Source organism: Hetaerina americana, unplaced genomic scaffold (genome assembly GCF_022747635.1).
Source record: "Hetaerina americana unplaced genomic scaffold, ioHetAmer1.1.p SCAF_54, whole genome shotgun sequence".
NCBI lineage: Eukaryota > Metazoa > Arthropoda > Insecta > Odonata > Calopterygidae > Hetaerina > Hetaerina americana.
Genome location: NW_027287139.1, coordinates 1351380 through 1366471, shown reverse-complemented (window position 1 = coordinate 1366471; position 15092 = coordinate 1351380). Strand labels below are relative to the sequence as shown.

The window sequence follows — 15092 nt, the reverse complement described above, 5'->3', positions numbered from 1 at the left end:
AGTATTCTGGTCATACTGAATGGCTGTTTTCACTCCAAATCCCATTCAATTTTGCACCTCAACGTCAACAATGACTGCAGTTAAGATATTTCCACAGAATTGCCATTAGTTGTCTGATAAAACTTGTTTAAAAAATATACGAATGCATCAACTTAAAAAAAATAAACTCCAATGTGAAATAGAGAGAAGTAACAAAGTGGCTTTGGGGGAAATGTTAGTCCAATAAGAAATGGTAACTCATGAGGTTCAGCCTTTCTCTTAAGAATTAAGTGGTTGGGGGCTTTCAGAACCAGATCGATGTTTTAGCGCTCACACTTTTTTTGCAGCGGACGAATGGTCATCGGGATATGGATGCGGTTTGGAGGAAGAGGAGGGTAGCGTGAGGGCCAAAAGGAATTCCGTATACTCAGTAAATGTGATTATTCAAACGTAGAAAGGGCAAAAATAATGTCTCTGAGAAGCACCTATGGTTTATTTATTCTGAGCAGTTGCGGAAGTCACTATGTACTCTTCTCATTTTAACATGCTCGTGAACCTCCAAGTGGAGAATAATATAAAATTCAAGCGTCAAAAAAAATTAGTTATTCCAGAAAGGTCCCCAAAATCGGAGGAAAATGTTAACTGTTAACAAAAAGCAGTGCAGGAGCAGGAGTAGTTGTAAATTATTATTATTACATATACTATAAGAACATTTTCATCTGAGAGCAGTTGGAATGGGATGGTTCGGTGGCTTAACTTTCCACCCAGAGGGCCCGGGTTCCCGGCAGCGGCAGATATTTTTCAGTTGTATCCCGATCCCTACTTGAGGTGCTTTGTGGAGAGCACTTTGAGTGAGTACGCCGTCCGTCCGTCGGACGGACGTTAAACTGCGGACTCCTTGGCGTCTTTCTTTAAGAGCAGGCTAATGCCGACGCCGGGTTTCTCTCCACCCGTCATTCTTTCCTATCCATCCTTAATGGCGCAAATCACCTCATCCTTCGGTCGCCTCCCGTAAAACTACTACTACTATCTGTGAACAGTTACAGCAACAGGTCTAAACTAAACTGCATAAGCTCTATAACTACGGCTTTATTATTACGTATATGAGAAATGCACACAATATTTTCTTAATAGATATTTTTCTGAATAAATATGGTTTATTTATAAATTAAATGTAGAATTAAGTCACAACATAATAAAATTGATATAATGACAGAAGAAAAGGGCTTGGATTTGAATTATTAGGGAAATTACGAGAACGTTATCGACGAGGTCATGTGATGGAGTTCTTTAAATTTCGCGGTCGGGAAATTATTTTTTTCTCCACGGTCGCCAGCGTCGTTAAATATTTTCTCGATTTTCTCTCCTCGTTTGTTTTGTTGTTGATGTCTCTATTTGCTGTCTGTCATTATCACCTGTTCTGAATTATTTTGGACCGATGGAATGCTATCGTGAAATTAACGATAGCTTTGCAACATAACTATGATCAGCTGTTTTATCAAAATGTTGTACTGAAGTGACGGCATTATAATTGTGGTCAAATATTATTGTACCAGGTTAAAGTATGTCGGTAAGTTCACTTGGCCATTTGATTTCCTCTTTATTTAACGTTATTATCTGCAAATCAATTACCTATAATCAATTATGCATACTGAACATGAAGTTTGCCTTTTTTCTTATAATTTATTTTCGGCGTTATATAAACACTATTTAGACAGACACAGACATTTAAATTAGAAATCAATTGTCACCAAATGGTATGGTTAATGCTCTTGATACTAGGAAGAAGAGGATGGGGCCTGCCCCAACAAAGATGATTCTCAAGAAAAAGAATGTGTGCCGCCAAGTGATACTGCTGAAGTGGAAAATGTTAGAGTTGTGGTTCGCGTAAGACCTATGAATGAAGACGAAGTTCAGGCAGGATACCGGAAAGTGGTACAAGTTAATACTGTGCAAGGAATGGTGACCGTTGAAAATCCGTGCCCCTCCGCGCCCGGAGAACCTGCCAGAACTTTTACTTTTGATCTAGTATTTGACCTCGATTCGAAACAGGTAGGTGCGTCCCCGGTCATGGTGAACTCTATAGTTAGAAACATCCACGCGAGGTGAAGCTTCTGGACAGCAGTTATATGCCTTATTCTTTTTATTGGGAGTGGTAGTAGATTGTTGAGCAATGTAAGATTTAACATTGAGCCACATCTACCCTCATAATTGTAGGAAAATAGTATAGATTTAGTTGCATATCTGCTTAGGACATGAGTCATTTTAACAAAAAGATACTTCTCATGTGATGTTTAATTTTTAGTAGTTACGGTATAACAGAAAGGGTGGAATATTTACTACATTATATGACACATATACGATGCTGTAATGATCTCATATGCCACCATTAGTTTTCATCTTCATCTCAATGTTTTCCAGAGACTTAAAGGGCTCTTCAGAGCAAATTAGCCCTTCATTAGTGAATCCGTCTACCCATTTTACATTATTTTTCTTTAACTCCATATTATCTTCGCTTCTAGTTTTTTCTTTGCTACTTCTTTTTATATATTTCTCGCTTTGTAATAGAAAATATTATTTCCATATCCTGTTTTCATTTCTGTTTCCCTCTAAATTCTTCAATTCATATGGTCTTGCTGTGCTTGAGGCAATTTTTGTCAAGTGTGTTCTTCCCTGTTTTAATTAGAAAATTGTATTCTTTGCTTTGACTGCAAATCCTTATCATGATCTTTCATTTGCTTATACAGCGAGTTAATAGCTTCAGTTAATAGCTCAATAGAGTGGTAATGAAGGTAGGGATGGGAGTTTAAGGTTTAGCAATTATGAATGAATGTGGAGAGAAGCAGTGGGGTTGGGCTGAGGAAGGGGTTTAACAAAAGGTAGCACTCGATTCAAACATCATCACTGCCATGGGTAAACAAGGAAGATGCCAGGAGGTAGCTTACATGTTATACTCTTCATAGTTGTGCCCCCTTGGCCAGACTGTGAAATAAAAATTAAAATCGGCATAAAAGGATTCCAAAGTAGAGAGGGAAAGGATGGTGTTGGGTATTTATTTTGGCAGCCAAAGCCATTCTGGAGAGTCGAAGAATTGCCATGCAATTAGTGTGTGGAGTTGTCAGGTAGATGCTGCCTCACCCTGGTTGAGTAAAGGCACAGTTTTATCCCTTGATCCTATCTGGAGGGTTGGATCAATGGATAAAGCAACACAATATTATGCATCAGTTCAAATCCTCAAAGATGATTGTGGCTGGAATCGTTTGCCAATGAATATTTTTATCTCTTTCCCTGGCCTAACCTGAAGTACGTAATTATGTTGTGGAATGAAATGTTGGGGAGCAATGCTGTTGATTCACATTTATGTAAACAAATTTGGATTTTTTAAGGTTATTTTAATATGATTGATATTGTTTTTGTGTTATAGGTATACACCATGATCAGAATTTGCATTCAGAGTGTATCTTATCCATTTAAATTTTTCGTTTTTCATGTAATTTAGGCAGATGTGTATAATGAAATAGCCAGGCCAATTGTCTCTAAAGTTTTGGAAGGATATAATGGCACCATTTTTGCATATGGGCAAACTGGAACTGGAAAAACATTCACAATGCAAGGAGACTGGGATGATCCACACCTTAAAGGCATTATTCCGAATTCTTTTGCTCATATATTTGGCTACATTGCCAAGTCTAAAGAGGATAAAAGGTAAGTAAAATCTGACATTTGCAACCATAACTCAGTTTTCTACTTCCATTATACACAAATAGTATTTAGTCTGAATCCTTAACATGCAACTTTTAAATGTAAGTGCTTTTCATATTTATAATTTCATATTTGTATTTCATTTCATATCATTCATATTTTTGTTAGTTTTTCCCTTTAGTGTATATCTGCAACTCAGTTTGATAGTTCCTGCTGTGTCGTCACGCTAAATGCAATTGGAAACTGGCTTTGGTTTTTGGAATTATTTCACACTATAGGTTGAAAATAGCAATTTTACATTAAATGTTTCATTTATATGTGGCCTTGGTGTTAATACTGGCCATCATCATCAACCTGATGACGCTTAGCACCAAAACTAGGGCTGTGTGAATAAGCATTAATGTGGAATTGTTTTGTTTCATTTCAGCCTCATTGGATGTGGTTTATGTGGGACTACTTTAGCTGCATGAATTCTCTTAGTATTATTTAAACAGAATGACTCTAATATCAGATGAGATTCTTTACCTTTGTGTTATGATAACCATTTTACCCTCCTCAACTGATCATCTAATACAATGGTGGTGAACCTTAAGCATACCATGCGCCAATTTTTTCACAAGTTCAGATGCGCTCTACAACTCAAGCAAGTTTTTTACCCCCTTACTTTCAAGTTTGGGGTTATAAAATAGGGATAGGATCTGCTTTGCCTTAATCGAGGGAAAGGAATTACTCAATCACGATGTTGAATTAATTAATTTATGCCATTTCAAAAGACACATTTTTATACATAGAAGGGGTCCTGGAATATGATTAATAACAGTGGTGGTCCTTTTAAATAAAAGCATGCTTATTTACGTAATCAACATTTTAAAATGAATTAAATATTTTATGGAAAACAATATCTATTTCAGCACAAAACATAACTTATCCTTATTGAAACTTGTTGGCTGCTTAGATTTCACTAGTTTCTAATGTTTGGTGTTAAATTTGTCACTGAAAGCAGCCGAGAGTTCTTTGAATTGAAGTCAGCTATTCGTGACCTTGTTTTGCTGTTAATCAGTTTCATGGATGGAAATGGTTGTTCACATCTGTATGTCATTCCAAAGCAGCATGTATAACATATTGCATATTTTCTTATGTGTGGAATATGTTCTCTTGGTAATGAATGCCATAAATTAATTATATCAATAGTATTTTGATCTTAAAAAAACTAATCTAATTTCATTTTCAATGATGAATTTGTTTTTAAATCAATCAGTTCCCTTTGTATATTACTAGGCATCTGCATTATGTTTTTTTCCACCGAGTAAAAATGGGTTTAAAAATGCGAGGATGTAGTCTTCTTTTTGAGGAAAATCATGAAAACGACTTTCAAATGACTCTTGCATTATCTTGATTTTTTCAGTATATTTAGTCAAACTACTCTTATCCGCTGCACATTTGCTCTGGTCTTTCATGTATATGCTCTTTACTAAGTTAGAAAATTTATTCTTGCCTTGTAGTTTTAAATTTAGATCATTGAGATGGCTATTAACATCAATTAAAAATGCCAAATCAAATAGTCAGTCATTGTCAAATAGTAGGTTTCTTTCATTTGGTAGTTCATTTTCATGTACCAAAAAATTAGAAACGACATTTTTCAATATCCAAAATCTAATCAGAACCTGATCTCTGGAAACCCAGCGCACTTCACAATGAAGGGTATGTTCGCCATATTCTGAATCAAAAAATTCACAGTATTTTCTGAATTCTTGCATGTTTAATTCTCTTTCTCTAATGTTATTCACAAATTTTGCAACGGGCAACGTAACATGCTGTGTATTTAAAGTTTTCCCACATTGCGCCTCTTGGTGTATAATGCGGTGATATTTCAGCATAGGACATTTTAAAAACTTTTCAAGCAAAGTTGTAGTGCCATGGACTTTACCTATCACTGATGGCACTCTGTCTCTACACACGCACTTATAAGTTTGGTATAGTCTAATTTTAAATCTTCTAGGCATGATTTCACCTTTTCAAGTATGTCTGATCCTCTTGTTTTACCATGTACTGACTCCAGAGTGGCAAGTTCTTCAAAGACCTTTAAATTATCATCAATTCCTCTTATGAAAATGTTTATCTGGGAAACATCATATTACGTCCATTGATTCATCTAAAGCTAGAGAAAAAATGTACAAGAATGGGCAAGGCCTTCCAGTTGTTGAGATAAATCCTGAGAAAGTTCCTCAACACATCTTGTAAATGTCTGCCTTGATCTAGCCTTTTTGTCCGCTTGCCTTTCAAAAACTTACTTACCAAGATGGCATGGAATTATTTGGAGACTAGGCTCTACAATTTCATCTCAATCAAAAAAAGGGTTTTTTGTTTTGCCAATGCCAAAGCAATTTCATATGATGCTTCTGTCATCACCAAGTATTCACTACTTAGTTTAACAAATATATTTTGTATTTTCCTGATTTCTTCCTTTTCCTTAGTTAAATATTTTTTTTGCAACTCTTACCCAAGAATGAGCTTCCTTTTCTCTTCAATATTAGTCTGATGCAGTGTTATATAGTGTCTCTTAAGATCATGTTTCTTTCATTTGAAAGAGTACTTTCACAAACAATGCTAAATGATTTTCCTGATGAGCTTGATAAAAAGGTAGCGACTTAATAAATAGCCACTCATTTTCCCGCTGTTTATTGAATTAACAGCGGGCCTTACAATAAATTTCCTGGCTTCTTTTGCTCTTTTTCTTTTGCGCTTTAATAGATAACAGGAATTTAAGTATAGAAAAGTATAAGACTAAAAAAAGTGTAAAAGAGCAAATAGATCACAAGTATGTATGTTGTATCACAAAATATCACTTTTTTAGAATTTGAATTCTGTGTTCATGTCAAGAAAAAGTAGCCGCAATCTTGTTTGACCAATGTAAATTATATTAAATCTTGAATCTGCCTTTTGATCACTCCCAATGCAAAAACCGCGCTAGTACGCTCAATAAAACACTACTTCAAACTCCTCGCCACAACGGCTCACTCAGCACTGACTGACCATATCGAACGATCGCCACTTATTGACGTGTGGCTTTAAACTCATGATGTGATGCGCAATGGTAGCACTTATAAAAATATTCGTATGTTTGTAAACCCACCTAAAGTAACATCTCACAAGCTTCATTTGAAGTTTCAAACACTGAGAAGTCGAGTTTTACTGAAGGCTGTGCGAATTGAACTGAGATCACTTTGGTGTTGAAAATATTAAGATAGATTCAGCTATTACCCTATTTAAAAAAAATAAGAAGGTGCAAGGATGCAATGCGCCACTTGTAATCATCCAAAGCACTAAGTTTGGTGCATGCCCCACCATTTGACCACCCCGGATCTAATAACTGCCTCAGTAGTTGTTGGGCAAATGAGATTGTGTTTCCTTGCTATGTTGTGGCCCCTCATTCAGAAGACCTGTGGAGCTGCAAGGCTCCCTTGCTTTTCCATAAGAAACACTTCTCAGTATTCGAAGGAAAAATTCACCTTGTGCAATCAATACTCATAGATTCAGTTTTCCCAGTGCCACAGACCAACACTCACCAGTTAAGAAGTAAAACTACACACTCAAGTAATTTTTAAACTGCCCAAGTTTTTTCCTTATAGATGTGCTTGAGCATACACATTTCCCCTGTACTGGGTGCTAACCATTTTTATTATTGTTGCTAACTTCATGAAGTTTTACAATATTTTTGAATAATTCCAGATTTTTGGTCCGTGTTTCTTACTTGGAAATATATCAAGAAGAAGTTCGGGATCTGCTGAGCCAAGACCAGGGTAAACGACTTGAGGTTAGAGAAAGACCAAATTTGGGAGTATTTGTTAAAGGACTCTCAGGCTATGTGGTCAACAATGCTGGAGATATGGATAAAATTGTAAAAATGGGAAATAAGAACCGTAAGTATTATCTTTAATTGAATGGTTCTTTTCCTGTGAATGGGGTCCATTTATTCTTCGAGTAAAATGTAGAGGATGATGAGTTCATTGATGATGTCATAGCACTTTACCGGAAGCCCAGAGGTTACATTGGAAATTCATGGGATTCGAACCAAAATCTGTGCATCTCAAAACCCAATTGGGAACCCTGATTCATTCATATTTAAAAGTTTTGCAAGTTTTCTTTCTTATGATGAATAGATATCACATCACTGTGTTCTTTCGAATGTATTCGTGACATCTTATCTTGAAGACTGCTCTAGTTGGGCTGTCCCATAACTCAGGTAAACTATTTCTTCTTGCCTGCTGGACCTTGCCCCCTTTAAGTTACCGCCAGAATTTCCTTATCAGCTGGGCAGCTTGGTTTTCTCAGGTGGTTCCACAAAAACTGAAGGATAATTCTCACTAGAGGTATAAAAATTTTCAGAGGGTCTTAGAAATGTTCCAATTGAATGAGCTGACTCATTTATGTCACTTATTGAGCAGGAAGCTCATGTGATTGATGGGATGGACGAAATAATGCAAATGTTTTAACACCAATCAATATATAAATATATAATAAATATATAAATCAAGATATAAATTTCTCAGGTAAATTGATGCGACCAATGGAAATGACCTGGCATGACCTACCTCATGAAGAAATGAATATGAGTGCCTTTAATATCTTTAAATTTTGATGAAATACTTTACACCAAATATAGGGGAATATTTACTTTACACCAAATGCTCACCCATTTGGTGTAAAGTAAATATTTTCATTCATATACAATCCGTAATTAATGCAATATTAGTCACCTTATAAGAATGTGAATTTTTACTTCCCAAATAGAGGATAACTAGATAAAGGTACCAAATTTCCTGCCTTGGAACATGTATTTCCTTATTTTTGTGTATCTTTAAATGAATTGTAATAGAGGGTTCATTACATTCAGGAAAGTGAGAAGATAAATTTACGTCATTTTGCCTGAGTATTTCTTCCAAGAGCACAGCACATTGGCTACACTACATTGACAAATTGAATTGAATTAAACAGTGCATATACATTTTATTTCTTGATGGGTTCAAAACTTTCCAATTCACCCAAAGTTAATGCTAGGCGACTAAAGTTAAGGAATAGCCTCTTTGGGTTTGACAACATTAAGTGCTTTTTATCAGCCACAGATGTGCCTGGTCCTTCTCCAGCAATAGGGTAGGTGGTGAGACACAACAGAGGAGGGAGATGTGCGCAAGCAGCATGGGAAGGGCGAAAGTAAGGGAAGAGAGTGAGAAAGGGAAGAGGGGCCCGTTTTGTCTTCTCCACCCAAGTAGGTTTGCTTGTCTGTGTCTGTTTATACTTCATCAATTGGTGGTGCTTCTTGATTTGAATTGCACATATTATGAGAGCGATCATTCTAGCATGATTATAATTTGGGGAGGTAGGGGGTAGGTTTGCCTGAGGTTGAGGTGGATCATGGGATAGGGGTGATGTGTTATAACACCCTCTCAATAGTTTTAGGTTAACAAAACCAGTTATGCAAAAAAGATCTTGTGATATCACTTTACATGCTGGATGAATGGATGAGAATATCTCACTCATTATTGAAGACCATTATTTTGTGTGATATCTTGCAAATGTTTCATATTTTGAGTTTGATGAAATGACAACCCTGTGATTTCTACGAATGTATAATTTTTTTTCCACTGGTCCTGGTATTGCTGTGATGCAATATAATCAGGTGACACTGCATCGGGAGTTGAATAAACCTGTTGACGTTGTGGAGGGAAGGAGAGTAGGAGAGGTGGGGAGGAGGAGCAGGGGTGTCCGGGGGAGTGGAGGAGGAAGGGAGGGGGAGAGATGGGAGAGGGAGTGTCCAGAGAGTGCAGCCATCACAGCAGGTGGTGGGAATGGAATGTATTTGGGCTGGGAATGGGAAAGCGTAAGGGGGATTGAGTGTGACATGTACAAATTGTTGTGAAAAGAACATGGGTCCTTTTTGAATTCACATGACTCAGTACTCCCAACCATCCTTTACTTTCTTTCGATTTTCTATTCACTGACTCCTTACCTCATTATAAAAGACATGTTAAAGTTTTACAAACTTCTAGATTAATGATTATCTATGATTATTATTTTAATTGTGATAAATGGGAAGTACTCAGAGACCAGAATTAGTTAATTATTTTTCAATCAATAAGGGTCAAGTTATATTTTTGGAGTGCCACTCATATAGAATTGAATCCAGGTGCGAAATAAATGTTTTGGAATTTTACAATATCATAAATAGTGTACTAAATAATTTCCCTGAGATAATAACAAAAATACAATGTAACAAATAATTTCTCTGTGATGGTATATTAGATGATAATTTCATTCACCAAGTAAACTTAATATCATATTTCCTATTGATATTATTGCAAATAATTTCAATGGAAATATTTACAATTCAATTTAGTGTGAATCTCAGTTAATTTTGCTATCTCCGTTACGTGTAAAGCTCATTGAGAAACCTTTGTTGCAGGTGTTGTTGGAGCTACAGCTATGAATGCTCAATCGTCTCGCTCCCATGCTATATTTACTGTCACAGTTGAATGCATTCAAGAAGACAGTGAAGGAGAGCATCACCTTCGTATGGGAAAGCTGCATCTGGTGGATTTGGCGGTAAAGATTTTTTCATTTTCATAAGTATGGAACTGGCATTATACCAGCTCATATTTTATTAGTCACAATCGATAGAAAAAATATAGTTTATTATTACCTCAAATATAAATGAATAGAAAACAATTGCCTTGGGGAAAGAATGAAGTATTCAGTCATCATCCTTGAGGAAAATTCATTTGATTTTCAGGTTTCTAGGTTCTGGCCCCATTAAGTTAGTAGTGAAGGCTTATCTACTTTGTGATATACTAGAATATTGATATTTGGCACAAGTTGTCTCCTAATCCTTGTACAAACCCTGTTTTGCAAAGGACACTAGCACATGTTGCTTTCAACTCAAAACTTTGGCAAATTCCAAAGAAACTGCGGGAGATGCCGCAGCAGTAACTTTTAATGGAGTCAGCCGCTAATATGCATTTTAATGCAATAATTTCAGAGTGTAAAAATAACTTGCCTTGACGAGGATTAAAAGCCCCAAAATTTCAGAGTTAAAGAGGATGCCTCGATAGCTTAACTGGCTAAAGCACTCGACCAAACATTGATGGATCCGGGTTCAAATCCCAGTCAAGGCAAATGATTTATACACTCTGAAATTATTTCATCAAAACTTAGGGTTTAACTGTGTTCACAATTCTTTGCTGATCATTTCTTTGGGATCACAACTATGATACACATCTCTCAGTCAGATGATATTTTTAGATTCTTACAGTATATGTTGGTCATACCAGCTACCACAAAACATCCTTAGTACCATCTCCAGTGGCTTTGATCATTTCAGCTTGATTGTCATCCACTGCCGGGGCTTTCTTGCTTGTTTTTTACTCTCAGTTAATTTCATCCTTCTGTATTCATTGCCTACGTTGTCTTAGTTCACCCACTCAATATCCCCCAACACATCCTCTGCCAAGTTATCTCCTCAGCATAGTTGCCCGAGTGCACTGCGTTACTTCTTTACCACTATTTTTCCACTGATAGTGTGTACCTGTGTAATCCATACATCGCATATTTTAATGCTTGTGGTTTCTCCTTTTCTTTTCTGATTAAAGGGAGTTTTTGGACAAATGAATGGTTAAGGCATAGTTGAGTAGATAAAGTGTCACACAAATATTTGAAATGTGTATAGTTCAGTACCAAGCAAAGTTATATCTTTTCATTTCTAAATTTTCATGTTTTAATGTCTTTAAATTAATTTTTTAATGAATTCTTAACTGGTGTATCCAATGCCACCTCAACAATAATCCTGTGAGGATGGAGCCCATGCTCTTAGAAGGCCAATTTGGATTTCAGGGAGTAAAGAGTGCCGCGTGAGGCTATTCTCGCCTTTAGATTGCTTCCTCAATGAATGCTCAGATATGATAAAGACACACTCACGATTGCGATCATCAATCTTTGAAATGGCATTGATGAAGTTGAGTGGGGGCAATAGCTCCATGTACTGAAATAAGCTTATGGCAAGTGCAAGGATTACTATCTCCAAATCCTGTAAATGTGTAGACAGTGTCTGGTTTGAATGTTAAAGAAAAGAAGAAACTTGTGGATTGGTTTTGTACTTAGGTGTCACAGGTTTATTAGGATCATATTGGAGGGTAAAGTGGAAGGAGAGAACTGCAGAGGCAGGCCTAGACTGAACCACATGGAGCAAACGATTAAAAACTTGCAAGTTAATTGTACTAAGGAGTGAGGAGATTAGCCCAGAACCACACAAGTTGGTAGACTGCTGCTAAACAATCATAATTGTGTAATTGAAGAATGATTCTATTCTTGCTGTGAGTGCAATGGATGGCAAAGTTGAAATTAGGTTCAAATGCCTAGACAAGATTGACTTTGACAATTCCTAACAGTGTGCATTTTTGAGGAATTTTAATGATAGCTGCATAAAAAATTAAGTGAATGTTTTTTAGCTCCATGAAAAATCTTCGCTTCATAAAAAATCATTGAATTAAGGTTTATGTTTTCCCACCTCTGGAAACTATTTTAATGGCTTATATTCTTTCAATTAAATTTTTTAGCAAATAATTTTAGGAATCATTCTTTCAGCAAAGGTTTGATTACATTATGAGACATATTAGGCATTAGGATAATTTTTAGAGAATATTTAAAATAATATTGACACTATATTCATTTTCAGGGCTCAGAAAGACAGAGTAAGACAGGAGCAAGTGGGCAGCGTTTAAAAGAAGCGTCTCAAATCAACCTGTCTTTGTCAACCCTAGGAAATGTAATCTCTGCTCTTGTTGATGGTAAAAGTACTCATGTGCCTTACCGCAACTCTAAACTGACAAGACTTTTGCAAGACTCACTTGGAGGAAATTCTAAAACAGTTATGGTAAGCAAATTCTCTTCATTTTCTGTTTGTTATTTATTGTTGTTAAAGTGATGTTTATATTTAGCTCATTCACGGTAAATTACAACTTAAATATTGTAAAATCTCATTCATTTCTGTATATATTGAAATGAAATAATTTACTTTGTAATTCCACCCACTAATTACAAAGTCAATTATTTCATTTCATTTCAATATGTAATAATAATTCCATAAAGTTATGCCTGAGACAACAAATTTTATTTCTGTATAATTCTTAATAATGTGTCTTTCAAGCTAAGGATAGTCCCTGATCAAAACCATGGGATATTGCATGCTTTTTAGTCCAGATAAATTTATGTATGCCTTCAATGAAATACACAGTCAAGATCTATTTTCATGACTTTTACACATATTACTTATTTTGAAATCTCTCTCAGAAAATAGAGTAATTATGTGAATGCATATTGCAAATTCATATGTATCAATTGTATTTTATATATGCACCATTAGGCCTCCAGTTTATGGCCCTATGTATTGCAAATGATCCCCATTTTCTCCATAACATACAACTTTGTCCTCACATCTCGAGTGGGCTACATGGACTTAATGATGAGCTAGCTGGTTGATGTTGCATTTGGGTCAAGTCCAAACAAATCCACATGACCTCGGTTGAATATTTCGTATTTGACCTTGGCGACATGAAAAATGGGCACTGGGAAATCCATGAGTCAAGTGCTTTGGTTGTGCAATTCTGCAAAGTATGAACTTGGAATTTGCATGGAGGAAATTTGATGCTGGGAAATAGTTTTTATGCCTCCATTTGAACGTCATGTACATTATGTATAATGCTGCAGGTACTCACTTTCAAATTGGCACAGCCCCTGCATCTACCATATGCCATTTGCATCTGCTCCTCATGCTTCCATTGGTACACCACCAGTCTGATGTGCCACAGTCAGGTCAATGCTGGCATTTGAGTAGATACGAGGGTAAGGTGAAAAGATTTTGGCTTGATACAGACATAACATTCCAATCAGCGGAAATTTATGATTCCTGCCTGGTTGCACGTGTCATGAGTTCGTAAGACAAGTTTCAACTCGTTCTCTCAAGTAGTTTGTTTGCAAGTTTTGTTGCAGCAGATACCTTTCATGTTTTTCGTTAAAATGGAAAAAACTTGAATTTCTTGCGGTCATAAAATTCTTCATTTTGGATGGATTAACCCCGTGAGGAAATTCATCCATAGTTAACAAAGGTGTGCAGGGACTCTGCTCCTTCAATGTCCACCTTAAAAAAGTGGGCAGCTGAATTGAAACGTGGTCCCACATCCCTCGAAGATGACCCTCGTGAAGGATGGCCAAATACCTCAACCTCTCCGGAAACAATAGAAAAGGTGAACGATATTGTGTGTGACGATATGCGATTGAAGGTGAGTGCTAAAGGCCATGGAGATATCGGAAGAAAGAGTGCGAAATATCTTGCACAAAGAATTGGATGAATCAACTCATGAGCTTTTTCACTATATAGTAGTAAAGTTATCAGATATAAATGTTAATGTCCAGAAAAACAATATTTTGGAAAAAGGTTTGAAATATTTAAAATGAAATTGGAGAACAGTTGAATATAAAGGAGCAGAGTCCCCCTGAGTGTTCTAAAAGACGGCATGAATTTCCTTTGCTTTCACACCTTTCTTTACAAAGTATTTAATCACTGCTCAAATCTTAATATTTTCCATCTCCACAAATCACTGCACAGGAACAACAACATAAAGGCATCCGCATCACAGATCTCTTCCCAGAACATTGATTCATTTTGTGTTTATTCATAAGGGATTACCTATTACCATGTGGGAAACTCATGGCACTAGACCTGACATCTGGTGGTGACTCTGAGAACCTTGCAAACTACCCTCGTATAATACCCCTATCCCCAGAATGAGTGGATATATTACCGAGCCATGTTAAGTGAGTTTATGCCTGATGATGTCACCTATGTGTCATAACTGGTAATAATGAAATATAGTTTATTGTGAAAAAATATATATGCTTCACATGAGCATATTGCTAATGAATAATAATTATCTTCACATATTGAGCAAAAGTCCTAATTTTACCAGCTTTATTTGTGTGCCCACTGAAGTGTGCATCAAAGCTCTATGTCTGTTTTGCATGCAAATTAGGTTATCTTTGTAGCCACTCAAAATATATTGTGTTCTGTCAAAGTTCTCTTCATACTGCCAGTAGCAAAATGTCACATCTGATTCTGTCTTCAAAAAAGTTAAGTATGTAGGTACTATGAGTGAAAATGTGCTTCAAGTCACACATATTTACCTTGCTTCAACCTTTTTTGATAAATTAACTGCATTAGCATTAGCAGAGGACTCGCTGTTCTTAGTATTTAATATTTGTTTATAATGTTGTGATATTAAATAATGAGGTGCTGAGTTAGTTGGCAAATATGGTTATGGTTTAATTTTAAAAATGAATTAAATACATGTGTATTCACAGTAATT

General features: G+C 36.1%; 1 protein-coding gene across 2 annotated transcripts in view; it reads left to right on the top strand.

The window, feature by feature from the left end:
- Positions 1–1373: 1373 nt before the first annotated feature.
- The window catches only part of Klp64D (kinesin-like protein 64D), a 38713-nt gene continuing 24994 nt past the window's right edge, over positions 1374–15092 (top strand). For both annotated transcript variants that reach the window (XM_071593282.1, XM_071593281.1), the window contains exons 1-6: positions 1374–1549; positions 1762–2031; positions 3479–3684; positions 7411–7601; positions 10142–10281; positions 12407–12604. In XM_071593282.1, the coding sequence (XP_071449383.1) occupies positions 1544–1549; positions 1762–2031; positions 3479–3684; positions 7411–7601; positions 10142–10281; positions 12407–12604 (1011 nt within the window). In that variant the 5' untranslated portion in view covers positions 1374–1543. The remainder of the gene's footprint in view (positions 1550–1761; positions 2032–3478; positions 3685–7410; positions 7602–10141; positions 10282–12406; positions 12605–15092) is intronic.